The sequence below is a fragment of the Fusarium phalaenopsidis genome (genome assembly GCF_050370095.1).
Source record: "Fusarium phalaenopsidis strain FUZ10S chromosome Unknown contig_32278, whole genome shotgun sequence".
NCBI lineage: Eukaryota > Fungi > Ascomycota > Sordariomycetes > Hypocreales > Nectriaceae > Fusarium > Fusarium phalaenopsidis.
The window spans coordinates 3,291,837-3,316,682 of record NW_028145417.1 but is presented as its reverse complement, the minus strand read 5'-3'; the positions used below and the strand labels follow the sequence as shown (position 1 = coordinate 3,316,682).

Sequence of the window (24,846 nt, the reverse complement as noted above, 5' to 3'; positions counted from 1 at the left end):
GCGACGTGGAGAATGCAGAAGTGAAACTTGACATTGGCCGAATCCCAGACGGCCTCGTCGACATTTTGATTTAGGTCGTACAAGCCGGCAAATTTGGTCCACCCAGCGTTTGATATTGGCATATCAAGTCTTCCCATGACGTCCACGGTTTGCTGCACCAAGGACTCAGTCCGGGCCTGTCGTGTGATACTGACCTTGATTGCCAAGCACGCCGGTCTCGATGGCGGGTCTCGACCATCTTGAGCTTCGAGATGTGCCTTTCTGGAGCCGCATCCCTCCCAGCCAGGGGCGACGCAACAAGCTTGCCCAAACAACCACTCACATTAACACGAGAAAGTCCTTGACGCTGAGCCTTTTCGTGAATGTCAGGCTTGCCGATGTCAGTGACCATTGCATGTAAATTGCCAGACAGCAAGTGAGTTTCCTCCCTCTCTCTTTCCCTGGTGTTAGCTGCTGTCTAGCAGTGCACCGCCAACCGCATCTTTGGCCCGGTACGGGCTGGAGGCCCTCACACGGCGGAAAGCTTTGATGAGTTAGCCCAGCAGCTTGAGTCAGCATGGGATGGCGCCGTCAATGACGGCAAGAAAGGTCACAGCGGCAAGGAGATGAAGGTCGTCTCAATCCAGGAGTCGATCACTGCCGGAGTTGAGAGCGGCCTCCTTCTCCCTCAGGTAAGTTGGCCTTATCCCAAAAGCAGCCCAGGCAATTTTACTCATCTCTCGCAGGTTGGCGGCGATGCCGCTTCGTCGAATGAGAACAGGCCCAAGTTTAAGCAACTCGCCCAGGCAAGGGACAACGACTTTGTTCAGCTCTTGCACGAGATGCAGAACAGAGAAGACTTGGTGAAAGCCCTTTCTGGCCAGTATGTGATGGCCTCATCGATAATCACCCGGACTAGACAGAATGAAATGATTGCTAATTCGGATTACGTTACTCGGGGCGAAAGCCGAGGCTGATCGGCGTATTTCCCCGCGTGTTTGTGCAATGACGACTCACTATATGAAACCACTCTTCTCCCTTCCATGACTGCTTACCACCTTCTATCATTACAGCAAACACTTTTTCGTCGATCAAACGGTATTAACAAGTCATTAGTAAAACCGAATCATGCCTCTGTACGCAGTTTCGCACGCCGCGCCTCTAAGCCTGGGCCAGAAAGAGGCACTCGCAGAAGCCATTACCTATCTTCACGCGGACAGATTCAAGACTCCTCGCTGGTACATAAACGTCATCTTCGCAGACGCTTCCGCCCAGACAGTCTTTGTCGGTGGTCGCCGGGTAAGCTTGTCCCCATCATCTCTCCATCTTGGCACAAGCACATGCTGATCATCCATGGGAAAGCGTCTCGTGAATCACATAACCGCCCGCGTCCGGAGCGGTCCTACTCGCAGTCGAGAGTCATTCAATGAGCTCTGCAGCGAGATCAACTCTGCCTGGCACCGCATTGTGCACCCCGAACTCTCGGCCTCGGAGCTACCACCGAGGGAGCTTGAGCTGGCGGCCATTTTCATTACGAGCGAGCTTGTCGCGGGCATGAAGGTTGGGTTCCCAGTTCCGGCAGCAGGGACTGAGATCGCGTGGGCAAAAGAGCATTTTGAGTCATTCAAGGAGAGAGCAGCGTTGGGTGATGAAGACTTTGTGGACTACGTCGAAGAGTTAGAAAAGAAGCCCGAGTTCAATGCGGCACTAAGAAGTGGCTGAGTCATTAGGTCAAAAAACCAGGCATCTACATGGCGTCGTAAACAATGATTAGTGAGCTGCTGAGTGAACAACGCCGTTGACGGGTGTCCGCCGTTGACGGGTATTCCGCGCTTCGTAATCAACGGCTCACGGATATTCCGTCTTGGCGACCGGAGTGCTCCGACCCAGGGTCGGATCCGCACTCACCACCAATTTCCACATCGTAACATGCTTCGACGAGAGTCAATTGAGAACGAGGTGGGCAAAATTGAAGTGTTGAAAAGTCGGTAGCTGTAGCTTTAGATGTGCTTGAGGGCCAACCATTTTTGCCAGGAATGAGGCTGGCGTATCATTTCACCAACCCTAAGAATGAATCACGATAACGAACGCAGCTTTATTGGGATGCCGCTCGAGATCCGAATGATGACCTACGAGCATCTTCTCGGCGGTGATGGCTCTAAACGCATCTCGATCTGCAGTCAGCCACTTCAGAATATTTCAGGCCATAGATCCAGGCCTCGACGTTCGGTCTACCCAATACTCAGCAAGTCGCCAGGGCAGCCGGCCTGCACAGCCACGTACATCAGGCAGGGCAGCATTCCAATTTACCCTGCTATTTTGAGCGTCAACCGCATGATCTACGAGGAAGGATCCCACTATCTCTATGGCAGACATGACTTCCATTTTGGCCAAGATCTTGACGCGGTGGCTCCCTTCCTTGCTAACAGGATGCCATCGACAAGGGATCTCATTCGGTCCATCACCCTCTGCAAGCAAATCCCTACCAGTTCCATTGCTCACGATCTTCATGATTGGGCAACCATATGCCAACATCTCGGTCATCTTAGACAGCTTACTAGACTGACCATCATTGTTGGATGTGGACGGCCGCAGAAGTCATGGGACGGCCCCCAAGAGCTCGCTGTATCTGATCTCCGTCTGCTGTACTCGACACGCCACGAGGTTATTGACTGGATACGGGAGCTGGCTGGGCTAGATAGAATTGGCAATCTTGTAATCGCGGCTGACGTCCAGCCGCTGGCAGAGCCAAATACGCACGCGATGCTAGTGACTGCAACGTTCTCAGCATCGATTGAATCCTCGTTGATCCAGTTTCTGAGAGATGACTTGGGGTTTGCGGCCACAGCTGCCAGAGAGCTCCGCAGCTAAGAGGCAGGATGCATGTACCGAAGGCGAGACTTAAGCGAGACAGTAGCAAGAATCAGGACGATGTTGGCTAAACATAACGCAGTAACATAACTCACTGCACCTATGCGGACAGCTGTGTGACGAACCATGAGTCAATTGCTCCGAATCTGAAAATGACATGTACTACCAAGACATTCCAGAGCTTCTCAAGGTAGCTGATTAATTAATAATCATTGACTTATCAGACCGGATAAACTAGTGAAGGAAGGTGTTGGGAAAGATGGGTCAACGGGACGTCTCCGTCGAACATGCGGGATAGCCCGCATGCTTGGCAAACTTCCAAAGTAACGTACCTCCGTTCCCTCAAAATCACGGTTATAAAAGACGAGCTTGGTTGAAGAGTAAATCAACATCTTCAATCATTTCTCACTCAAAACGGTTATCAACTCTTCCAACGAAAAAAAAAATGTCTAGTCTTCCGAGCACATACAAAGCCTGGGTCATCCCCTCCGCAGGCGCACCCCTTGAGCTTCGGGACGTCGAGCTAAAGCAACCCGGCGCCGGAGAGATCCTTGTCAAGGTCCGCGCCTGTGGTGTGTGCTTCACCGACGTGGCTGTCCAACAGGGTGAAATGGGCGACGTCTTCCCCAGAGTCCCCGGTCACGAGATTGTTGGTGATGTCGTCGCCATTGGTGAGGGAGTTGGCGGCTTCTCTCTTGGCCAGCGAGTCGGCGGTGCATGGCTTGGAGGTGAGCACCCATCTATCCCCTTTCAAGTGGAGGTGTACTAATTAGCAAATCACAGGTCACGATAACGTCTGCCAGTCATGCCGTCGCGGTCTCTTTCAGTCCTGCAGCAACGCCGTCTACAATGGAGCCAGCCGAGATGGTGGCTACGCTGAATATGTCCTGCTTCGCTCCGAGGCGGCTGTTTCCGTGCCCGAAGACATAGACCCTGCCGAGGCAGCGCCGTTGCTCTGCGCAGGCCTAACCGTCTTCAACGCCATCCGCAAAGCACACATCGAGCAAGGCAACCTGATGGTTGTTCAGGGCATCGGCGGCCTGGGTCACATGGCTATCCAGTACGCTCGCAAGATGGGCTACAAGGTTGCCGTCGTTAGCTCCAGCGCCTCCAAGAAGGACCTGGCACTGCAACTCGGTGCCCACGTCTACATTGACACCAGCTCCGAAGACGCGGTCAAGAAGCTCAAGGAGCTGGGAGGAGCGGCTCTCATCCTCTCCACTGCATCCAGCGGCAAGTCTGTGTCTGCTCTCACAGGAGCGATGCAGGCCGGTGGAAAGATGATCCTCGTCGCCGCCGCGGGGCCCGTCGAGTTCAACACCGCCGATCTCGTCATGGGGACTTCGGCAATTCAAGGCTGGCTCACTGGCAACGCACAGGATGCCGAGGATAGCATTGACTTTGCCAAACACTTTGACGTCAAGTGCATGATCGAGCGCTTCCCCTTTAAGGAGGCTCCGAGGGCAGTGGACCGCATGACATCGGGCGCTGTTCGATTCCGCGGTGTTCTGACTTTCGACTAGCTATTATAGATCTCTCCAGTTTCTTTTTCTTCAAGATAGACTAAATCAAGTTGTTTCTTAACTCCGCCTTTTGCTCTCAAGAACAGGGCCACCTCGTCTACCTTGTCCCTGCTGTGACAGTTTCGCAGGCCATCTAGCCAGCCATCTCAGAGCCCATTCTACCTGCTAGCGTGATCAACTTGAACGTTCTAGGCATAGTCATATACGCGCATGAACATACCTGGTGCGAGGCTGTGAGCGGAGCTCCGAGTCAGAAGAGCCATACCCGGCGGGATGTGCAGACAAGCCATGGCGTCAGGGGTATACCCCAAGCTCATGATTCGTTGCCTCCTCCCAGCTTCCCCAGGAATCTCGAGGTCTGTAAATTATGGAGGTTTCCAATTGTCGTGGCGTGTCCTCTATCCCACGTCGAAGTCATTTCGCGCCGTGTCAACAGATACAACACGTCCCGTCATCCGCGGAGGGACTTGGCGGATTTTCCGTCCCATCTCAATCTGCCGCAACCATGTTATTACGGAGATCCACTACTTCGACTCTCATGCCCCCTTGCCTTGAAGGTTCTGTCAGTTCAATGGTCTAGCTCAGCAAAAAGTCCTTCTTCTTTGAAAAAAAAAAAAAAAAAAAAAAAAAGTCTTTCTTCTATGAACGGACATTCAGGACACTTCTTCTCCCCCTGTCTTATCATGGCGCATGACACTCTCTCTTCTTGGCTGTCTGTCTACGCCCGCTGGACGTGATGAGACCGTCCGACTCTTGCACCATCTAGCGCACTTCTACACCTGGTACCTTGTCCGCTCTAATGGCAGCCCATCCTCCACTGCAGCATGCAACCTGCCCAAAAACATACAGCTATCGGCCTCAAGGTCCTTCGGTTCGGAACTTTTACCTTTCCTCTCAAGGCGGCGGCAGATGCCGCTACTGATGCAAAGGGACTGACACCTGTCCTTCGTTATGCCACCATTGGCAAGCACCTGGGAATTGCAGGTTACTTGGCCCTTGATATGGCAGCGCTGCTGGGCTTGACTGGCATCAGAAAGTGGGACAAGGCAGCCACAATTTAGCGTGAGGCTTTTCGATTCTGGGCAATCAGCGTCTTTTTCAGCATTTTGGAGCCGCTATACACCCTTCGGCGCCTGAGTCGACTCAAGATTGATAGAAGCGACGGCGAAGGCATTGTCGAAGTCAAGCGTGTCTCTCGGTGAGTAGCTCCACGCGTCCCCCATCCAACGTTCCTCTAAGACCTTCTTTAGCCAGCGTTCCATCGCCAAGAGGCAACTCGTTTCTGATCTCTGTGATATTATTGTTTCCAACGCGGCAGTGGGCCCGATCAATCTCAACGGCGGCTTCGTTGGCCTTCTGGGTGCTTTTGGCTGCGCCCTAAATATATCCAAACACTTATCATAGAAATAAGAGAATTTCCAAGATTCTTTACAAATGTCATTTTACCTTCTTAGTACTCTTAGAGCAGACCCCTGATTATTCCCTGTATCTTAACTTTTCCTCTTCCAAACATGCACCTCAACACCACACGTCTCCTCCACGACCTTTGCACGATGGACCTCAAACCCGATGCCTTCAATACCGTCTAGAAGCATACACTCATTGATGGCCCGTATACGTCCACATAGATGGTCAAGGTTATCCTTGAATGGCAGAACACGGAGCATGTCAAGGCCCCCAGGTCAACCCTCCCCGATGTGAGGAAGGATAAGCTCCTGTCAGATCCTCTCATTACTCAGAAGTTGTCTGAACTCTGGCTTATTCGAACAGGATGATGCGCATCTTTCTCGTTGGAGGTTGTTACCGTGCTAGATGAGCAGCTCCCCAACATCTCAGACTTCAAGACCTTCGATGTTTCGTACCATGGCCTGTCGCGATGCGAGGAGGCATCTCTGTTGGTTGATTCTGGGCGTAGCAAAGGGCCTATGAAGTTAGCCGATACTGGAGCTTGGGTCACAACAGAGGCAGACAAGACCAAGTGGTAGCATCACAAGGGGGCTTGGAACTACTGCAGGGGGGAGCCTAGCAATCTACCACGGAATGTCGTCCTCACTCCCGCAGAGGCAATGGAAAAGTGGCTCGAGAAGGTTGCCAAGAAGACAGCTGTCATCACACTCTTCCTGTATGTAACATTGCCTATGTACTATTATAAACTCACCAACGAGGGTTTTGCATGCAGCTCCATCCAAAACGGCGTCTCCACGCCTCGTGGCGAGGTCCAGTGGGACATTGCGAAGTCCGCAAACAAATATCTTCAGCTGATCCCCAAGATGATCGAGGGCGAGGACAAGGGCCATAACCAGGTGGTTTTCCAGCCAGACATCGTCTGGGTCGAAGATGGAATCAAGGCTGGGGGCACTTCTGAGGATAGGGAGATCTGTCAACACAACTTGTGGAGATTCGTGGTCAAGTGTTGTGGGCCACAGAGAACGTGTTCGCGCCCTGAATACTTATCTAACTCGTCTTAAAGACTATGATAGTTATGATGAAGGATATTATACAACATGAGTGGAATATTATCACAAAAGAAGGTAATAATTAGAAAGACTTTTATTGTTATTTATAAATTTGATCATTTCCTATCACCATCTTTAGACCGTTGACATGACCAGCGACCCAGTTTACACGCTGTCAAACACGTCCCAAGCCAGCCACCGACGCCTGGTTGCCATTCGATGCTAGAGACGTTTGACGCCAGGATGCGGTTCGCATTCTTCAAGTATACATTGTCCTCGACCAGTTTCTCAATGGTAAACATTTCGATGGCGACTCCTGCAACGGTGTTTCGCAAATCATTCACGAACTCCATGCGATCGTCCGTGGATCGGTGGGCATTGGCATCCGTCTTGTCCGTCTTCTTCTTCCCGGTTTTCTTCGTCTGGGCCGACTTCTTACCCTTGTCCTGCTTTTTGAGAGGAGGGATCTGAGAGGCACCGTCTGTTCCGTTTTCTGCATCCCAAATCTCGATGAAGTCTCGGTCGGTTGTTGGCCAGTCTGTGTTCAAAGGCCACTTTGTCAGGTCGGCTTTGGGGTATCGCTTTTGAACGGTAATGGCCACAGATTTGCCCATCAACTCCTTCTGTCGGTAGACAACCTTGAGCAGCGTCCAGAGGGCCCAGGCGCCCTTGGATGCCCCCTTCTGTTTGGCTAGTTTGTTGTTGCCAAGAAGTCTTGTGCTGGGTGTGGTGGATAGGGTGCCAGCGTACTTCTTCCAAATCTTCCTCTCCTTGTCCTCGAGCTTGTGTCCCGCTCAGCCCACTCACGGCCTGCTCGGGCGTCGGTCCCAGTTGTCCACCATGTTTGAGTTCCCCTTCTTGATCGTGTCCGGCGGGTCAAAGCAGGCGTAGTCAGATTGGATTGCAGACTCGCCGTCTGCCGTCTCGAGGTATGGCTGCTTGGGGTAGTGGCCACGCTTTGGATCCATGAAGGTGAAGTCAACGATTTTTGGGATCGGTCCCAGTGTGTCTTCTAGCTCTCGCTTTCCCTGGATGATCTTTTGACGGGCGTCTCATCGGCGGATCATCTGTTGGATGAGGTCGGGGGTGTCGAGTGCATCGTCCGTTTCGTCTTTGGTCGTGATGTCGATCATCTGGAGGCGGCTTTCCTCATCGTAGAGCATCTTGAGGTCGAGGAATGTATGCCCGATCTCCTTGTGCTTGTCGATGATGGCTTTGTCGATCGGGTCCGCGTGGCCTTTGTAGAGATCCTTCAGGCGCTGGATCTCATCCTTCGATCTGCCCTTGCCAAGCATGATTGCGTGTGCTTTGTGCGTCCTGATGTGAGGCGGGTGTGGGGGAATGTAGAAGAGATGAAGAGGTGATGAAGTGAGGGGGGTGAAGAAAGGAGGATCGTTGATAAAGTGGTTGAGTGTGTTTTGTACTTGCTATCCACATCATAAGCCTTGGTGAAAGTGAGGCCGTGTCTCGGTGCTCGACGGCAGTGCTCCTCCTTTTCTCAGTGGCGGGAATCTTCACTCTATCGCCAAATCGTGCCCTCCTCCTTTACGCGTCTCTCTTCTCGCACGTGAGGGAGGGTGGATTCTCAGTGTTCGGTTATGTGTTTGTTTCTGGCTGGTAGGTACCAGGGGTGGACCAATCTGGAGGCGTCATATCCAGTCTTGGATCTCTCGACCAAGAGAAACACACTCCGCGAAGTAAAACGTATATTCTCTCTCTCTCTCTCTCTCTCTCTCTCTCTCTCTCTCTCTAGAATTGCTAGGCTATCTACCGAGTAAGCAGCAATGACACGTCGCAACCTCAAGGGATGGGTCGCTTCTCATTCAAGTTTCATCACCTCCAGTCTCTGTTTCGCGCACTTCTCGGTGAACTCCTCGTCACTCATCTTTCTCTCGGTAGTGTACTTGAGTCTCAGCACGTCCTCAATCAGTTGGTGGAGCCCCTCCAGCCCATCAAGCGGCGTGATTTCCCACTTCTCTCCCGTACGCACGTTGTAGAGTATCGCACAAGGTAGTCTCAGCAAGTAAGCATATGTGCAAGCCTGGATAACATGCTGGTTGGAGAGTTGCGAGACAAACTTGATCTCCCAGACAGTATCACTCATATTCCGGACCAGGCTCGAAACCGCCATGATATCTGCTTGGCCCAACAGGCAACAGTCCTCTGTATCCTCCTCTGTATTGACTCTGAACTGCTCATGAACTTCGACTTCAAACCTGAGGTTGCCGATAGAGTCTCTGAGTTGTCCCCAAAGCCGGCCCCGAGCTAGGGCAAGATCGTAAGGCTTGATCCAATCAAAGTCATGGTACTTCATTTGGATTTTACGTGGGTCATAACCCGACACTTTGGCCTCGTACTTGCAGGCCTGGCGACAAAGCCAAGAAACACCTTGCTGCGAGTGGATTGCCGGCATTTCCTCAATGTCATCTGAGTCCAAGTCGAGTGTATCCAGTGTTCCAGAAACGCCATGCTCGAAGGCTGCGACAACAGCGAGGCCATTCAAATCACTCACGTCTTCGTAGAACTTCAGTTTCTCACCCGAGGGCACAATGTCTCGGAGCTTGATGTGCTCATCTTCGGGTAGAGGTGGTAGCTTCCGGATATGAAGAGAGTTCTGGATAATTTTCCCGAGAGACTCATCTTTAACGTGTCGGACCATATCTCGGACGGCAACCGTCCGCGGCAGAGCAAGCCCATCCTTCGCAGGCCGTCCTGGGGCACCGGGAGCTTCAATTCCCCGCTGCGCCTTGGTCATATCAGTGATATCTGCTGTCTCATGCAGAGCCTTCACGGACACGAAAGGCATCAGCTTCTTATCCTCGTGATGGATCAAGACAATCTGTTCCCTGGCACGAGTCAGGGCGACAAAAATCTCGTTGGGACATCTTTCATCTGGAAGGTGACGGCCAAAATTCTTAAAGTACGAGGCGTCGATGCCGAAGACAACGATAAGATCTCGCTCATTGCCCTTGAACTGGTGGATGGTGGAAACGCACATCTTCCCGTCGATAACCTTGTCATTCAGAGAGGCCTCTTCGTTAGGCGGCACATGGATCGGCACGCCGTACCTCTTGGACAATCTGTTGACCACCTTTTGCAATGGCCCTTGTTTCGTGCCATGCTGACGTACGCTCGGCGAGAGGATTGCTGTATTCTCAGCTCCGTAGTGCTTAATCAAAGGCCACAGCTTCCTAGCCAACGCATAGCTGTCAAAGGGGGCACACTTCAGCACAATGGGCTTAGGGCCTGTCTTGTTGCTGACGATGCATAATTCACCCCCGAGAAAGACTTCGTTGATGAACCGAACCGATTGCTCCGATAGTCGGAAGCTTTGGCGCAGCGGAACCTTGGCGAATGAGTAGGGGCTAACAGGACCGAACAGCTCGGGAGCAAGAGTTAAGTAGCGGTCATCAGCACCGCGGAATCCATAGATGGCCTGTCGCTCATCACCTAGGACGACGAGACGGGCAGATTTCTCGCCGGCCTTTTGCTGGTTGGCCCGGATAAAGCAGGTAGTAAGCCAAAAGAGGGATTCAGTACAATCCTGGAACTCGTCCAACACAATAATGTCAAAGGGCTCAAATTTCCACTGGGGAAGCTCATTTCGATCAAGAGCCTCGTGTATCAGTTTGGATAGTATAGCGTCATTGCTGACTTCAGTTCCAAAAAGCCTACCGGCCATGGAGTGAAAAGTGTAAACTTCGCAGTTGAGGTAGGAGTGAAGGCGTCGAAGGGTTTCCAGCTGAAGTCGCTTTGAGTAAGTGAGCACAAGCACTCTTAAATCCGGATGAGCCGCGATGATAGCTTCAGCCGTAGAAGTCTTGCCCGAGCCAGGTCGGGCCGACACGACCACATTCTCCGTATGGCAGAGCTTTGCGATCTTCAGCTGGTCATCGGAAGGGGTAAACGGGGGTTTCTTTAGCTGCCGCCGGAGCAAGGCATGACTGTCGGTGAAGGTATGAGACGGGCTGCGAAGAGGGAAAATACGAGGCTATTTAGGCGTCTTGTCAGTTCGATCCTGTCACCCGGTGTCGCCGATACTTACCAGTATCTCGTTAAGGTATGGCTTAGGCCGTGCTCGTGCGGCCAGTCGCCAAGTCGACGGTATCTGGCCCAGCATCTTGGCTCTAACTAGTACCGTGTAGATGTTGCGCGTTTGGTATCAGAGAAAAAGAAATGGGAGAATTGATTAGGTCAAGTAGGTAGGCATTGATAGAGGCAACTGAAGTTACCGTCGCTGTTGCACGACATGGTGAATGTGTCTTGACACGAGGCAATTTACCAACATTCAATGTTTGTCAAGGCCATCGGCAGGCAACAGGAAAACAAATGCCTTGTCCCGTGTTCGTTGAAAGCCATCAGGTAGTTACTAGGCCCAAGTGATGGGCGGATAGCAATTGCAGAGACAAGCGGCCCAGAACAAAAGCACGCCTCGGCGTCACATCCAGTCTTGGATCTCTCGGCCGAAAGCAACAACCTCCCCACAGTGAGATCGACACTACCTGTCCCAGAAGACCGGATCGTGCGTGTGGATCTCGAGGTTGAGCTAGACTGCTTTGACATGGTGAAACAAGTCGGGAATGCTACCCCAGCATCTCAATTTGAACGTCTCCCATCTATCAGCTAACTACCTAGAGTCACACACATCTCGCACGAGTCAGAGCCTCCCCCATTATCTCCTCGATTCTCGTCATGTGCTTCATATACTATTATCATATACAAATCCACTCACTGTCCCTTAATCCATACATTATCAAGCAGGACCTCGATCCGTTGCTTGACTACCTACACCACAAATAGCTCCAGAAAGATTTTGATAATGACACGATCCGCAGCGTGGTCAGCTACAGACCACGCCCCAAAGAGTCGGCAATTGACAAAGAAAGCATAAGGCACCACCTTGAATCAGCGCCGGTTGTCAAGACATAAGTCATGCGCATTATATCATGACATCGTTTGTACATTACTTGGGCAGGAAAGCCTTGCCCGCAGCCTTGGCAGCGGCCAGGGCGCCCTGGAGGCCGTACTGGGATTGGATGCCATCGACGCGGTGTGTGGAGTTGAGGTTCTTGACGACGACGATCTGGAAGCAGGTGGCGGAGCCCTGTCGGGAGGCGATGGTCGAGTAGGCCAGGAAGATTTCCCAGATCTAAGCATGTCAGTGTCTGTCTTCGTCAAATGCAGTGTGGAACGTACCCTGAACCAGCGCTCGCCATACTTGGCCTTGACCTTTTCAGCGTTTCCAAGCCAGTTCCTGTACCATCGCCAGAGAGTGCCAGAGTAGTGTACACCAACGGTATCAACACTAGTGCAATTGTTAGACAAGTCTCCTTGAGTCGGGGGTAGAATAACTTACCTCTTGACCTCGAATCCGGCAGCCTCGAGGCAGCCAACGTAAAAGGAGAGCGGCGTGGAGGCGTCGGCACCAGGGAAGATGTACTTGTTCAGGAACAGTCCCCAGATAAAGTCCTCGTACTGCCATGCCTTTCTCAGGCCAGACAGCTGGACGTACATGGAGCCGTCATCCTCGAGCATCTCGTAGCACTGTCGGAAAAAGGTGGTGAGTCTTCGGACACCAACGTGCTCGGCCATCTCCAGCTGCGTGATCTTGTTGAACTTGGTGTCGTCGGGGATGTCGCGGTAGTCGCAGACAAGGAGCTTGCTCTGTTCCTCGGGGATGCCAGCCTTGCGAAGGCCGTCGTTACCCCATTGTGCCTGGTTGCTTGCAAGAGTGACACCGGTGACCTTGGCGCCGTAGTTGACACTGGCGAACTTGGCCAGAGTTCCCCAACCACAGCCGATATCCAAGACGGTCTCGCCCTGCTTAAGATCAATCTTTTCGCAAACAATTGCCAGCTTGTTGTCCTGCATCTCCTCGAGAGTCTCCTCTCGGGTGGGGTCGGAGATGATGCCCGACGTGTAGATCATGCGGGGGCCCAAGAACCAGGCGTAGTGGTCGTTGCCATGGTTGTAGTTGGTGCCGACCTGGGCCTCATCCTGCGAGCGGAGGTGGAGAATGACGTCGGGGAAGAAGCCGAACAGGAGGTAACGGAAGGTCTCGGACGTGAAGTTGAAGGTGGCCCACTCGTGACGGTACTCGAAGACCTCGAGAGCATCGGCGTTGAGGTCGACCTGGCCCGTAAAGTACAGCTCAAAGAAGGTGTTCATGGGGATCTTGTGTCTTCCATTCCAGCGGGCACGGTGTAGGTCGCTCTTGAAATTGAGGTAGAACTCGACGGGACGGCCGGGAAGCTCCACCTTGTCGTTGATGCGGGGGCTCAGCTTGGACATGACGGTCCAGATGACGATGAGGATGGGGATGGAGGTGAACAGGCTGAAGAAGAGGGTCGTCTTCAGGCCACCTCCAACCTTCCACGACAGCCAGGTCGGGATGCCCACGAGGGCGCCGAAGAGGAGGACGTTGGACCATTGTTCATATCCGGGACCGTCGGCGGGCAGCGGGGCGTTCTTGATGGCGGGAGACTGCGAGGAGGGTCAGCAGGTGTTGGAGAGCTATGGATGCTGTAGATGTGTAGACGTGTAGTCGTAGACGACATGTAGACGATGTGTGGTGCGGCTAGGGAATGGCTTCTCACCTTGGTCAAGCGGACGCCGCAGTCCTTGCCAGTAACGATCGTCTCGGCGGGAGGTTCGGGGGTCTCGATAAAGTCGATGTCAGCGACGAGGTGAGCCCCTCCGTTCTGTTTCAACGCCATCTTGGGCAACGAAGCTTGAGATGCTGCTGCTGGGAGAGCAAGAGCAGGACTCGACACGACGTGGAGAGAGGATGAAGATGCTGAGTTCCAGTCCGAGCCGGGACGGGACAAGCGGTCAAGGCAAGGGTGCTTGCTTTGCTGTGCTTTCTTGCTTCTGCCCGTCACCTCCCGTCCCCCTCAACCACCTGAGCGAGCTCCAGTGGGAGCTCCAGCAGGCACAGGCCTACAGGTACAGCGAGGCACGGGCGGGGCAAGGCCCTGGAGCGGCCAGTGAGACAGCTGCTGCCGTGGCATGGCGTAATGCGGCCAAGGCCAGGGCGTACGTAGCCTGCGGGAACAGCTCAACAGCTGTCATGGATTGCCAGCTGTAAATTGCTTCTCGTGATGGGTCGCCGCGCAATTGGCCGGGGCCATGTTGATTTCCCAGGCCGTATGTTGGAGCCTGCTGCCGGCCCATAATGATGCCACGCTCTGGTGCCCAAAAGCAGCGCTACGACCTGAGCTAGAGCCCGCGGGAGCACCCGACGAGCTATGTACGGCCGTTTCACTCAAGGGGGGGTCAGCCCCCAAAAAAGACGCCTGAAAACATCACCTGCGTAGCCGCTTGTTTTGCTCCGGTGTTTTTGGATGCCCCTGCAGGGGGCCTTGCCCTGTGTGGGGAATTGGGCCATGTCAAAGGGCAAGGGTCCTAGCTCGAGGCGAGCATTTTGATCGGCGGTGAAATTGTCTTCACGTGAAAAACAAGGAGGACGGGGACCATGGATAATCCGAGTGTCGTGTGCTTTGACGCCTGTTGGCTGCAGCCACGTTTACTGTGGATCGGGCCAAGCTGCAGGGTAGTCAAATTGCGAATCTCGGAAACCCTTATCTTTGATGACAATGGACATTTGATGGATGCCTGGTAAAATGCATAGATTTGTTCAAGCTCTCCATGTTTGAGAATTCATATTATGCACCTCTTACATTCAGCACAGAAACACAAAAAGAAGCGGGTTGTTTGCATGCAGCAAATGCAATTCCTACACTGGCAACGAATGATGCCGATGGCGCGATACCATCAGCTGTGGCTCTTATCTTATCGTTAGTCAATAGCCACAAGCCCTCATTCCAACTTCCCTTTCGGAAACTGTGCACAATCTGAGTCCCCCAGTTGTCTAATACGAAGCACGTCAACAGCGTTCAGAGACACTTCCAATTGTGCTTTCGAGGTTACGTGCCCTTGGTTTTCAGCACATCCCCAAACTTGAATCTCGGGCTGCCTAGCGCCACAAACGTTCCCGCTGCTTGCTCTGCACCGCCACACAGCGCCAAAAGCCAGTATGACGTCATCGGTATCCGTCCTCGTTCCGGCATTCACCGTTCAATTCCTGCAAGTCATACTGGAGGCCGGATTAATTGTCACCTCGCGACCTCGATGGAAGATAGGCGAGAAATGGGAACCTGTGAGGCATTATGCAGCCTGGTTTAGAGCCTGATTGGCCGAAGACGGTCACTCCATAACCTGCTGCAAGGCTGAAGTCAACCTGGTTGCTGCGTGGGGGCAACTGACCTCACCGGTCCAGTCGATTGCCAGCCAAAGTTCAACCTCGCAGTCACTGACGGCAGAGCCAAACGGTCACTCAACTTTCACGCCGGAACCTTCACCTCTCGCCCGAATGAAAACAACAAATCCTTCATCTCCTTGGTCTCCTCCATCTTCCTCTTCTTCTTCTTCCCTACCGCCACTTCTTCATTCTTCATCCTCGTTCTCTTGCCGCATCGACCCATTGCCCACATCTGCGCTTCCGCAGCCTCGTCGCCACCATGGCGCCCATCCAGAGCGAAGCGTTCGATTATCTCTTTCATCACATCTTCCTACCCCAAAAGCTACCAGGTCACGAAGATGATTCAGCGTCAAATGCCGCCTCCCTCATTTCCTTTGTGCTGCGTTCGCTGCAGCGCTTTCTCATCGAGTCCCGTTCAGCCGATCAGGTCGCCACTCGAAGTTGCATCTCCATGCTGGAGATGATGCAGAAGTCATCCGACAACTACGGATTCCTGGATGAAGAGGGACTTCGGCAAGTTCTCCGAGATCTCTCCCTCAGCGGTATGTGTCATCTGAGCCCCCTCCCACGAGATTTGCTTACAACAATTTCAGACTCCGTCGCTGCGTTTCACGTCGCGGCGCAGAACGCAGGTATTCTCATCCGACGGACAGGTACTAAGGTTTGCTTTGAAACATTTGAGCTATCCCCGACAAATGAAGCCGTCACATCAACACGAGGACGTCTTGTTCGTCGCTTTCCGGCAACGGCCACCGAAGTTTCCCTCGATGACTTCCAGGATGAAGGTTTCCAGTCTGCCTTGACCAAGACGTTGGTCAAGATGAGCTTTCAGACCGCACCCGACACAAGGCCGACGGCACGAAAAGCCGGGCAGGATCACACCGAAGAGCGTGATTCGACAAATCCTCGCATCGTCACTGAGCTCCTGACGAGCATCCTCGCAGCAGTCGGCAAGCACGTCAGCGTCCAGGGAATTTGCAAGAATACCCGGCAAGAGATCTCTTGGCGACAGAGCAGGCTCCCATGGAGACGATCTGCTGTATGGCTTCTCATCCGTGTTGCCCTACAGCTGACCATGGGCCGACAATCCGATGACTCCGATCGCACCTACAAGGCTTTCATGGTGTACCTGATGGCTCAAGTCCTCAACGCGGCGGACCAACCGTCCACACCCACCTATGCCCTCCACACCATGATGACCAAGGTGTCGGGTAGACTTTGTAAGCTCGACAACCCAGGACAAGGGCTCTGGTTGGAGACCGTCGAGAAGATCGTGTCGGACACTTCCGAATGCCTTACACAAAGGTGGCAGCGAATCCGTGGCCGGTCCGAGACCCCCCTTGACCTAGAATCAGTGTCTAAGCTCGACATGAAGGACAACATCGATCTTTCTCTTCCGCCGATGGACGACTTCCTTGCCACTATCTCTCAACGACGTAGAGAGAGCGGCTCCTCTGGCTTTATTCCGACATCTTACATTCCACCCCCTGACCCAGACCACCTGCCACCAGCCTATGTACTCAGCAGCAATGAGCACCTGCTCTACAACCTTGCAATGGTCGAATTATGGGTGGCAACACATCTCGGCCCCTGGTTAGAGAAACACATCGGAGATGATACGACATGTCGAGACCTGAAGTTGTTGCTCCAGCGGTACCATTCGGCAGCTGTAAATTGGTACAAGACGCGCCCCGAGGGTATATCACGAATGTTCCTTGCTATCGGCGAACTATGGGTTGCTATAGACAAGTCAGCCCTTCACGCCATCCCCATGTTGCGAGAATACGACCCGGAGGTGCCGGCACAGGTGTGGCAAGTGCTCTTGGTGGCATCCATGGAGGACATGGCGAGACTCCATCGCGTCGAGACCTACTTTAGGAAGCGCCAAGAACTCTCCTTGAAGGACAGACCTTCTGCCTTTCGCTCTTATGGCGAGAGGCTGTCGTTCCCGGTGCAGTACTTTGAGCAGTCCGCCAAGCTTAAACATCTCAAGTCTCAAATCGAAAATCAAGCCGAGGCACAGAAGCGCGCCAAGCTGGTAGAGTTTGCCAAACTGCGAGAGGAACACGACAGGTTGATGCGACAGCATGAGCAGCGATCCTGCGAAAAAGTTGAGGTCGACTACTCCATGGAACATGTCGCAGCCCACTGTCGCAAGTGCACTGCCTTGAAAGATGCTAAGAACCTGGAGATCGAGGTTTACGAGTGGCCCTTGCCGAACAGGCACCTTCAGGCTCAAGCTGTCGTGTTTGAACTGGCCGTTCCCTCGGAATTTGCCGAGTGGCGGGATGCGACAATCTATCTTGTCGACGATGTCCTGGGATGCAAGCCTTCACAGACCGTTCGTCCCCGATCTGCTCACCCGCTGAGGACATATCGAGCACTGGCTGGATTCCGGCAATCCGGTCTGCAAGGTCGAATTCATCTTCTGTCGGAAGCCAAGCCTCATGCTGTTACCCATCGACGGTCCAAACGTATTGCTCATACCACGGAATCCGAGGTGTGTGTTAAGAACGGCCTCATCTTCCAGTATTTCGACGAAGAGAGACATGCCTTTCTGTCCACCTTCAGCCCATCCTACGATCTAGTGGACCTGTGCACGTTCAAGCTTCCTCCGCGTGCTCAAGTCTTGCAAGACTTCCTCAAGCGCCCGTGGGACCAGCCGAATGGACAGACGCCCAACACCGTCATCTCGAGTCTGTCCGACTGTCCAAGCTACATGTCGTTGGGCGAATACAAGGCCTTGGCTGCCCTGCCAATCGGTTACCGCATTCAGTGGATGAATGTTCTGACACAGCTTGCCATGCCCTCGATAGACTTCAACAAAGCTGAGACTGCCACTTTCCTGCTTCAAATGAGTCTACAAGCTGGACCGAATGCCCTATCGACCGTCACACGGTGCACCCACACGCGATTGTCGGACCCGCAGTTTGGCTCACAGATGTTGGAAAGCCTCACCCAGTGCGTCTCTCGGGTTCATGAGAACTGGGAGTCTCACACATCTTTGTGGTGCTTTACGTTCCTAACGTCTCGGCTTCTGTCGGTCGGGGCTGAACATCTGTCGAAGCCACTCCTCAGCCTGCTTGCCCAGTGCCGAAAGATCTCGTATAAGTGGTTATGTCGACTGATGACGAGAGTGCAAGAGACCACCGACGACGCCCAGCGACAGGAGTTTCTAGAGACTGCCTTCAAGATTGCCTTGATCTGCGCCGACACGTTCAACGTGGATGATAGATTCCTGCCCAAGATTCTGGCAGATCCGCAAGCAGCATCCATCCTGCTCGAGGCTTCTATCGGCATCTGCAACAATTCCAAGATCAAGAATACGACAGAAGACGTTGTCCTCGACATCCTGTATAACAGATGGATGTATACTCTACATCGCGCTCGTCCAGTCCTGATCCGTGACATTGTCAAGAACGGAAACTCATGTCTCGACATCGCTATCCATCGATCTTGGCCCGCCTTTATCGCAGATAGCGAATGGACTGTGACTCCCTCTACATGCTACTGGCTCGAGACAACCTCTTCCCGCATCGGGGTACACTTTAGCATTCTCACAGGAGAGTTGTTGGTCAATGGCCTTCCTCTGTCGCGTCTTCCCCGAGAGTTTGAGCTACATCCCGATTACAACAGGCTCTTTGGCTCCCTGTCCTTGGACGTCATGCCTAGCACGCTCCCAGGCATGCAATTCTGTGCCACCAGACCCATCCAGGGCTATGCTGTACATTTTGGGATTCAGGATATTCCTGAGGGTAGATGGAAACAGGATCTCGTCGTGCGCATGGAGAAGGATGGCTCAAGTCTGGATCTGGTACCATCGAGAGCTTTCAAGGGAGTACTCCCTCATGTGTTTGTCGAGGATTACGCACACTGGCACCATGGCGACACCGGTGTTATCGAGCTTCGACCACGTACCAACTTCTGGGAGACAAGCGACGACACCTGGAAATTGGCTCGACACGGCGCGAGCTGGAGGCTTAGCCGACGTGAGAAGACGTTCTTGTTGGCTCCTTCTAGCAAGCTGGGTGAACGCATTGCCACGATTCTGCGTCCCTTGGAGGCTTCCTTGGATCTTCACATGCTGTACGATGTGCAAGCTAATCTGCTCGATGTGCATGCTCCTCGACTTCAGCTCGACTTCGTCTTGAGGTCTGGAGAGTCATCCATCGGCTCTCGACAATTCCGTGGAATGCAGATCGATACAGACCAATCTCTTGGTACTCTGGTTGGATTCAACAGCAAACTCATCCTCCGGAGCAACCATAGTCCACCGAGCAGGCTAATGATCCTCCCTGAAGGCGAAGTTAGATTTGAGAAGTCAGTTGCCAATGGCTTCGACGAACATGTGGACGCATTTGTTGTCCACGGGACTGCACAGCGTGTACAGGCCTATCGGATCGACAACTTACTCGGTCGCCTCGTCGCCAATAACAAGGTCGACAGCAAGCTATTCCTCGCCTACATCCATGCACTCACTTCATTCTGTCTTCCGGACCCCTTCCTCGGCCGGACAGGAACTGAGCAGGCTCTTGACATTCTCACATCCGCATCGGTGCGAGCACCGTCTCAATTGACCAAGATCGCACATGAAAGACTGGGCCTCATTGCAGACATTTCCCCAGCTCGCTCATTTTATGGCGAGAGGAGCATGCAAGTTGTGGATTGGTATCCTGAGTTGAGCTGTCTGACTCAGGACGACCGCTTCTACACGGTCGTCCACGAGATTCTGAAGAGGACTAAAGACGTCGAGTTCCTCTTTCCGAAGGGTGATTTCGAGCTGATTGAACCGAACCATGCCGAGATGGAACTGGTCAACCGGGCGATTCTGCAATCATCGCGACACAAGGTCTCAGGCTTTGGCGCCGAGACCTATAGCACGCAATACGATGCTGAGTACCAGGCAAGAGACAAGGGACAGGAGTCGCGCCCCGCAACTCGTGCTGGTGAGATGGCTTTCCGGATCTACCACAACGAAACCGCTCGCTTCCAGCCTGTTGCACATCACCTGGAGGCTCACCTGTACAGCCTCCTCGAGACTGAGCAGATTGGTCTGTTCACCCAAGAGCCACCCAAATCCAAGCTTAACTACGACTCCAGGTGGCTTGAGAACCCCAAGACATTTCTTTCGTCCGACTGGTGTGGGATTCATTACGCCTTTCAGAACAACAACGCCTTGCTCAACAAGTTTGAGTTGATGGTCTGGATTGCAACCATGTCCTTCGCGACTGACTACGACGCTCAGATCGTTCAGTCCTTCCTGATGCTTGCAACATCTCCCACTTTGTCCGCTGTTTCCTTGCCTGACGATGCCACCTACGATCTGTCCAAGGGTCACAAACCGGTGACGACCGAGCTGTCAAGAATAGCGACCGACGCAGCCATCTCCTTTAAGCAGTCGCCTGACGCCAACCTCCCGCAGAAGCAGCGTGAATCACTCAAAGCGACGGTTAAGCGACGTCAAAGATCTTTTGCTGACGCGAAGAGTCGAGCCGTCGACCATTTTAGACGCCATGTTGGACAACAGTGGCCTTGCGAGACTCCAACTGCCCCTAAGGGGGATGAAGTGGAAACATACATCAACGTCCCGCATGCAATGGACGCGGTTATGGACAAGTGGAGGCCATGGCACCGGAATCTCATGTTCAAGGTGTATCTGATGAACTTTGTCTCTGGTTTAGGGGATCTGCCCTTGAAGGAAGTCAGACCCGTGCCAGGGCCTGTACCCTTGAGATTCATCCCCAAGATAAGCACCCAAGGATTCGTCTCCATCGATGAGCTATTTTCTCAAGGCTCTATCGAGGCTCAGATTCCAGTCCCTATTCAAGATCCTACGTTGAACGGCCTCCTCCGGACAACGACAACTAGTGCTGAGACAAGTCAGAAGTTGACTGAGGTGCTCGACAGCCTTGACGACAAGACAACGCTGGTGTACGAGCATCATTATGTGCGGGAGTTGAGGCAGAGCCTGGCAAGTCTGAGAGACCATGTCGAAAACGAGTTGGATGCAGACAGACTCTCAAAGCATGCTTCTCTTTTCCAGCAGCACCTCGAACAATGCGACAGCCGAGTCAAGTCCATCTACGACTCGCTGTTGCGCGCGGTCATGTCGTCGATATCTCAAGCTTCGACCAACGCTCCCGAGACTGTGCTGTCTACCCTTAGAAAGGCAGATTTCCTCCCCAGAGTCTCACCGATACTCTTCCTGCAGCAGCTCAGAATGCTTCGATGGTGGAGACTCAGTGATCAATGGAGGAACGCCATTATCGAGTACGCACTTGCCATCACTGCTCTTCAGCAGGCGAGACGCTTCCTCAGATTCCAGGATTCGCCCGTCGATCTGCTCCGGGAACTCGAAAACACCGGTCACAAGGGGTGGAACGCCGACGAACATCCTGAATGGCTACTTCTGGAGTGCGAGAGCGAGATTATGATCCGAGAAGTTCAAGAGCAGATTGCGCAACAGATGATGGTGCCTCCCGACAAGCAGAATGCCGTGATGCAGTTGAACATGGGTGAAGGAAAGTCTACCGTCATCGTCCCTATCGTCTCTTCGGCTCTTGGCGATGGTTCAAAGCTCGTTCGAGTCATCGTGGCCAAGCCACAAGCGAAGCAAATGAATCAGATGCTGGTCTCGAAACTCTCCGGCTTGCTCGACCGCCCCGTTTATCAGCTGCCGTTCTCGAGAGAGATTCGCATGGACACACTGCGAGCAGGGGTAATCCACCGGCTAATGGTCAAGTGCATGGAGGAGGGCGGTGTTCTGATGGTCCAACCAGAGCACCTCTTGTCATTCCAGTTGATGGAACCAGAATGCCAGCTTAACGGGAACGGCACAGCTTCCGAGCAAATGATGAAGACCAGAACCTTCTTTGACAAGTTTTCGAGGGACATTGTCGACGAGAGCGACGAGAATTTCAGCGTCAAGTTTGAGCTTATATATACCCTTGGACAGCAGCGATCAATCGAGCACAGCCCTGACCGGTGGATCGTCGTCCAGGAGGTCTTGGGACTGATTGCCAAGTTCTGTGGCGAATCGAGGTTCGAGTTTCCTCGGTCGATTGACTTTGACGATCGACATGTCGAGAGGTTTCCAAGGATCCGACTTCTTCGACCCGATGCCCAAGAGGCCATCCTCAACCGTGTTGCTGAGTACATCTGTGAGACTGGTATGAGCGGATTCCCTATCGCCCATCAGCCTCCGAAGATCCGAGAAGCAGTCCGACGATACATCACCCGGTGGGAACTTTCCCCCGAGGAGATCGAGTCGGTTGAACAGAGTCTGTTCTGGGGCGAGACGACAATGAATCACATACTGCTTCTACGTGGACTCCTGTCTGGCGGAATCCTTTCTTTTGCTCTTGGACAAAAGCGATGGAGAGTCAACTACGGCACTGATCCCCATAGAGAGACTAAGACACTGCTCGCCGTCCCTTACCGAGCCAAGGATAATCCGACACCTCGATCCGAGTTCAGCCATCCCGATGTGGTCATTGTACTTACCTGCCTGAGCTACTACTACAGTGGCCTTGATGCCGAGGCTCTCTACTCCGCCTTTGATCTGCTCACCAACTCTGACAATGCTGATCTCGAGTATCAGGTCTGGGTCAAGACTGCTCCGACTCTTCCAGAGCACTTTAGACACCTGGAAGGCATCAATCTTCGGGATCGTCTCCAAAGCACCACTGAAGTCTTCCCTCATCTTCGGTATTCGAAGGCTGCTATCGATTACTACCTCTGTCGCCTAGTCTTTGCGAAGGAGTGCAAGGAGTTCCCCCACAAGCTGTCGGCTTCCGGATGGGATTTGGCCAAGATCAAGACCAACCCGACGACAGGGTTTAGTGGTACCAACGACTCCCGATATCTCCTCCCAATGGCCATCAAGCAGTTGGACCTTGTCGAGCAGAAGCACACCAACGCTCTGGTGCTCGAGTATCTTCTGCGCCCGGAGAATGGCATTGCGTTAATGCCACCAGAAATGAAGGGTGCAACTTTTGATAGCCAAACCCTTCTGGAGATGGTGTCCAAGATGAGTTTCAACACCCGCGTAATCCTCGACGTTGGCGCCCAGGTCATTGACCTCACCAATATCGAGTTTGCCAAAGCTTGGTTGAGCCGCTACGACGATGAGAACACACAGGCGGTGATTTGTTTCAGCGAGCTGGACGATATTATCGTCGTTGATCGATCCGGAAAGGTTGAGGAACTTCAGACTTCGCCATTTGCTAATCAGATGGATCAATGCCTAGTCTTCCTAGATGAGGCGCACACGAGAGGCACGGATCTGAAGCTCCCCGTGAATTACCAAGCTGTCGTGACTTTGGGCGCGGGTTTGACGAAGGACCGTTTGGTTCAAGGTATACATTCACCCTCAACAATCCCTGCTTTTTTGACTGTTACTAACATTGCTATAGCATGTATGCGAATGCGAAAACTTGGCAAGGGCCAGACCGTGGTATTCTGCATTCCACGCGAAATCGAACAAAAGATCCTCCTGCAACGAGGCCAGAAGCCATCATCTGGACAGATCACGATATCCGATGTTATCTCCTGGGTCATCACCGAGACTTGCCTGGACCTGCGACGAGCGATGCCCCTGTGGCTCACCCAAGGCCTCCGATTCTTTGAACAACAAGCCTTCTGGGATGGGGTATCAAGTGCTAAGACTAGATTCTCGTGGGCCCAGCAGTTCATGGAGGCTGAAGCTCAGAGTCTTGACCAACGATATCGCCCACGAAGGCTCGACGCCAGCCTGGATACCATCCTCAGCCACGTCGGTCCCCGTGCCAGTGAGCAGTTTCGCTCTCGGTGTGAGGAGTTTGGTCTCATTGAACTTCAAACAAGCTCGCTCAACGAGGAGCAAGAAAGAGAGCTTTCTCCAGAGGCCCAACAGGAACGACAAGTCGAGAAGCCGCCCAGAGTCGAGCCAGAAACCCATCGTGTTCACTCTGGTCTGCGCGAGTTCATTGTAGACGGCCAGTTCCCAGGCGAGTGTGCTGCCTTTATGCCCGCCTTTAAGGCTCTTAGCCAGACTTCTGCTGCGGTATGCTTCGACGTGAATCAATTCCCGAGCAATATCTGGGTGACACACGACTTCGCCACGACCGTCAAGGCTCGCTTTGGGAAGAAGAATTACTCCGACTCTTTCCAACGTCCTGTGCAGTGGATCCTCACGAGCAATAGCACCGTTGATGACATGCGTCTTGTGATCATCAGCCCATTCGAGGCCCAGGAACTTCTGTCAGTCATTGAGGCGTCTCGACATGTCACGCTGCGACTCTATGCTCCACGAACCAACCTTGGGTTCCAGCCTCTTGACCACTTGAGGCTGTACACGGTCTCCAAGAAGGTCCAGAACGCACCCATACCGGAGGATATCATCGTCCAGCTCAACCTTTTCGCAGGACAGCTTTACTTGCTCTCGTTTGACGAGTATGTTGACGTGTGTGAGGCACTTGGTCTAGCTTGGGGTCCTTCAGACGACTCTGTCACCCTTGGACCAGACGGCTTCATCCCACCTGGCACCAGCGTCGGGAAATTGGTCAATAAGTCGGGATTTACAAAGAGTCCAGTCAGGTTCCTCAAGGTCCTCATGTCAAAGATCCGACAGGACTGCGAGCTGATTGAGAAGACGCACATGGGCAAGATTTTGGAGGGTATTCGCCTGGTAGAGGAGGATTTTGCAGATCAACAAAACTAGAGGGGCAAGAAGGTGTGCTTTAGAGTTGATCATTTGTTGTTTGTATTGCCAAAGGAG

General features: G+C 53.1%; 7 protein-coding genes across 7 annotated transcripts; 3 read left to right on the top strand and 4 right to left on the bottom strand.

Annotated features, from left to right (window-relative positions):
• Positions 1–220: 220 nt before the first annotated feature.
• On the top strand, positions 221–1,701 carry LRP88_01657 (uncharacterized protein; the record flags this gene model as incomplete). Its single annotated transcript, XM_083238333.1, has 5 exons — positions 221–379; positions 465–671; positions 726–862; positions 1,146–1,278; positions 1,342–1,701. The coding sequence occupies 5 exons, from the start codon at positions 221–223 to the stop codon at positions 1,699–1,701; spliced, it is 996 nt and encodes a 331-aa protein (XP_083106838.1).
• A 1,594-nt stretch (positions 1,702–3,295) lies between these two features.
• Positions 3,296–4,373, top strand: LRP88_01656 (alcohol dehydrogenase; the record flags this gene model as incomplete). Its single annotated transcript, XM_083238332.1, has 2 exons — positions 3,296–3,578; positions 3,634–4,373. 2 exons carry the CDS (start codon positions 3,296–3,298, stop codon positions 4,371–4,373), a joined length of 1,023 nt encoding a protein of 340 aa, XP_083106837.1.
• Positions 4,374–6,205: 1,832 nt separating this feature from the next.
• Positions 6,206–7,797, bottom strand: LRP88_01655 (uncharacterized protein; the record flags this gene model as incomplete). Its single annotated transcript, XM_083238331.1, has 4 exons — positions 6,206–6,296; positions 6,528–6,750; positions 7,011–7,549; positions 7,637–7,797. 4 exons carry the CDS (start codon positions 7,795–7,797, stop codon positions 6,206–6,208), a joined length of 1,014 nt encoding a protein of 337 aa, XP_083106836.1.
• Positions 7,798–7,881: 84 nt separating this feature from the next.
• Positions 7,882–8,124, bottom strand: LRP88_01654 (uncharacterized protein; the record flags this gene model as incomplete). Its single annotated transcript, XM_083238330.1, has 1 exon — positions 7,882–8,124. One exon carries the CDS (start codon positions 8,122–8,124, stop codon positions 7,882–7,884), a length of 243 nt encoding a protein of 80 aa, XP_083106835.1.
• Positions 8,125–8,648: 524 nt separating this feature from the next.
• LRP88_01653 (uncharacterized protein) lies at positions 8,649–10,949 on the bottom strand (the record flags this gene model as incomplete). The annotated part of the gene is made up of 2 exons (XM_083238329.1): positions 8,649–10,820; positions 10,875–10,949. The coding sequence occupies 2 exons, from the start codon at positions 10,947–10,949 to the stop codon at positions 8,649–8,651; spliced, it is 2,247 nt and encodes a 748-aa protein (XP_083106834.1).
• Positions 10,950–11,792: 843 nt separating this feature from the next.
• On the bottom strand, positions 11,793–13,545 carry LRP88_01652 (S-adenosyl-L-methionine-dependent methyltransferase; the record flags this gene model as incomplete). Its single annotated transcript, XM_083238328.1, has 4 exons — positions 11,793–11,978; positions 12,026–12,134; positions 12,186–13,312; positions 13,426–13,545. The coding sequence occupies 4 exons, from the start codon at positions 13,543–13,545 to the stop codon at positions 11,793–11,795; spliced, it is 1,542 nt and encodes a 513-aa protein (XP_083106833.1).
• A 1,803-nt stretch (positions 13,546–15,348) lies between these two features.
• Positions 15,349–24,789, top strand: LRP88_01651 (uncharacterized protein; the record flags this gene model as incomplete). The annotated part of the gene is made up of 3 exons (XM_083238327.1): positions 15,349–15,631; positions 15,683–23,446; positions 23,504–24,789. 3 exons carry the CDS (start codon positions 15,349–15,351, stop codon positions 24,787–24,789), a joined length of 9,333 nt encoding a protein of 3,110 aa, XP_083106832.1.
• Positions 24,790–24,846: the final 57 nt, after the last annotated feature.